The sequence below is a fragment of the Palaemon carinicauda genome, chromosome 15, assembly GCF_036898095.1.
Source record: "Palaemon carinicauda isolate YSFRI2023 chromosome 15, ASM3689809v2, whole genome shotgun sequence".
Lineage (NCBI taxonomy): Eukaryota > Metazoa > Arthropoda > Malacostraca > Decapoda > Palaemonidae > Palaemon > Palaemon carinicauda.
Window position 1 is genome coordinate 123832993 of NC_090739.1, and position 2500 is coordinate 123835492.

The 2500-nt window shown below is 28.7% G+C and overlaps 1 protein-coding gene across 1 annotated transcript in view; it reads left to right on the forward strand.

Moving 5' to 3' along the window:
* LOC137654713 (facilitated trehalose transporter Tret1-like) overlaps positions 1 to 1748 on the forward strand; it is a 12321-nt gene extending 10573 nt beyond the window's left edge. The window contains exon 9 of the mRNA XM_068388608.1: positions 1475 to 1748. Within this exon, the coding sequence (XP_068244709.1) occupies positions 1475 to 1657 (183 nt within the window). The 3' untranslated portion in view covers positions 1658 to 1748. The remainder of the gene's footprint in view (positions 1 to 1474) is intronic.
* Positions 1749 to 2500: the final 752 nt, after the last annotated feature.

A 2500-nucleotide genomic window follows, 5' to 3' on the forward strand; every position in this document is an offset into this window, starting at 1 on the left:
TTAATCATTAAGAATATTCAATTGGTTGTTGTGGCCTGATTGGTAACGTCTCTGCCTGGTGTTTGCCAGTCGGGGGTTCGAGTCTCGCTCAGTCTCGTTAGTGCTATTAGTGTCTGCAACCTTACCATCCTTGTGAGCTAAGGTAGGGGGGTTTGGGGGAACCTACAGGTTTATCTGTTGAGTCATCAGCAGCCATTTGCCTGGCCCTCCCTGGTCCTAGCTTGGGTGGAGAGGGGGCTTGGGCGCTGATTATATAAAATATTGTCAGTCTCTATGTCATTGTCCTGCTTGCTAGGGCAATGTCACTGTCCCTTGCCTCCGCCATTCATGAGCGATCTTTAAAACCTTTAAACTATTAGCAGATAAGACACATAGTAAGTCCTCTTGAATTAGTAGGAAAATATATTCGGTTAAGTTGATTTTTTAATTTTTTTTTTACAAGGTCATTATAAAAAAAAAGGTATACGACAAATATGTGTGAATATAAATCGGAAAACAAAAACATAGCCCAGTGTGCCGTTTTGAATTTGGGGAAAAATATATTCGGTTATCTCCCTTGGTAAGTTTTTTTTTTTTTTTTTTTTTTTTTTTTATAAGGTCTTTAACGCTGATTTGTAAGTTGAAACATTTCAAAAAGAAAGTAAACGACAAATATGTGTGAATATAAATCGGAAAACAAACATATAGCCTAGTGTGTCGTTTTGAATTTTAGGAAAAAATATATTCGGTTATTTCCCTTGGTAAGGTATTTTTTTTTTTTTTTTTTTTTGCTTAGGTCCCTGACGCCGATTCGTAAGTTGAATCATTTAAAAAAAGTAAACGACAAATATGTGTGAATATAAATCGTAAAACAAGTAATAATGAGAGAACGATATAAAAACAAAAGAAAAATAAGGAAAGCTGACAATTGAAAGTACACTCGGGCACACTATTCTATTTTGTTTCTCTTCCTCTTGTTATTTTGAGTTTTTTTTTTATAGTTTATAAATGAAACATTTATTTTAATGTTATTATTGTTCTTTAAACTTCTCTTCTAGTTTTTCGTCATTCATTTTCCTCACTGGCTATTTTCCCTGTTGGTATTTTGAAGTTTTTATAGTTTACATATGAAATATTTATTTCATTATTATTATTATTGTTCCTAAACTTCTCTTCTAGTTTTTCCTCATTCATTTTCCTCACTGGGCTATTTTCCCTGTTGGAGCTCTTGGGCTAATAGCATCCTGCTTTTCCAACTAGGGTTGTAGCTTAGCAAGTAATAATAATAATAATAATAATAATAATAATAATAATAATAGTTACCCTATAATAATAATAATAATAATAATAATAATAATAATAATAATAATAATAATAATAATAATAATAATTACCCTATGATAATAATAATGATAATAATAATAATAATAATAATAATAATAATAATAATAATAATAATAATAATAATAATAATAATAATTACTCTCTTCCCCAGGCAAGCAGTATATGCTTCACCTTCGCGACCTTAGCCAGCGTCGCTGCCCTGCAGCTGTACACACCCATGACCGAGGGCATGACACAGACTGGCCTATACGCCTTCTACGCCTCCGTCAGCGCTGTGGGCGTGCCCTTTTGCTACTTCTTCGTCCAAGAGACCACGGGGGAACTTGTGGGATGAAGATGAAGTTGAAGCAAGAGAGAAGCTATTTGAATAGAGCTGTAATTTATCAGTTTTATAATAAGAAACCAAAGCCTGTAAACAATATTTATCTTGAATAATGTTTCTCGTTTCTGATAATCAATACACTTTAATATATATATATATATATATATATATATATATATATATATATATATATATATATATATATATATATATTTATATATATATATATTCATATATATATATATTATATATATATATATATATATATATATATATATAAATATATATATACTGTATATATGTGTGTGTATGTGCGTGTGTGTGTATGTACGTGTGTGTATGTATGCATGCATACATACACACACACGAACACACATACATATATACTATATACATATGTATAGATAGGTAGATAAATAGATAGAAAGAAAGATAGATAGATAGATAGATGGATGGATACCGGTAATTAATATGTATTTATATATTTATATTCGTATAAATATACATATTTGTATATTCAAATATATATATATATATATATATACATATATGTATATATATAAATATATATATATATATATATATATATATATATATATATATATATATATATATATATATATAAAACCATCAGATAATCCTAGTCTTCAGAATTTTAGCATTTCATTTAAAATTTTAATATTTAAATCTATTATTTGGATAAGACATAAGTAACTAACAGCGTATTAAACATTACTGCTGTATGATCCAAAGCACATTATAAGTAGCAGCTAGTATTTTGTTAAATTCAAAAGCTCAAGTGATTGTATGAAAGAAGATTGTTTTTCCTATTCTAAACCCTCTTTTTTAACATTG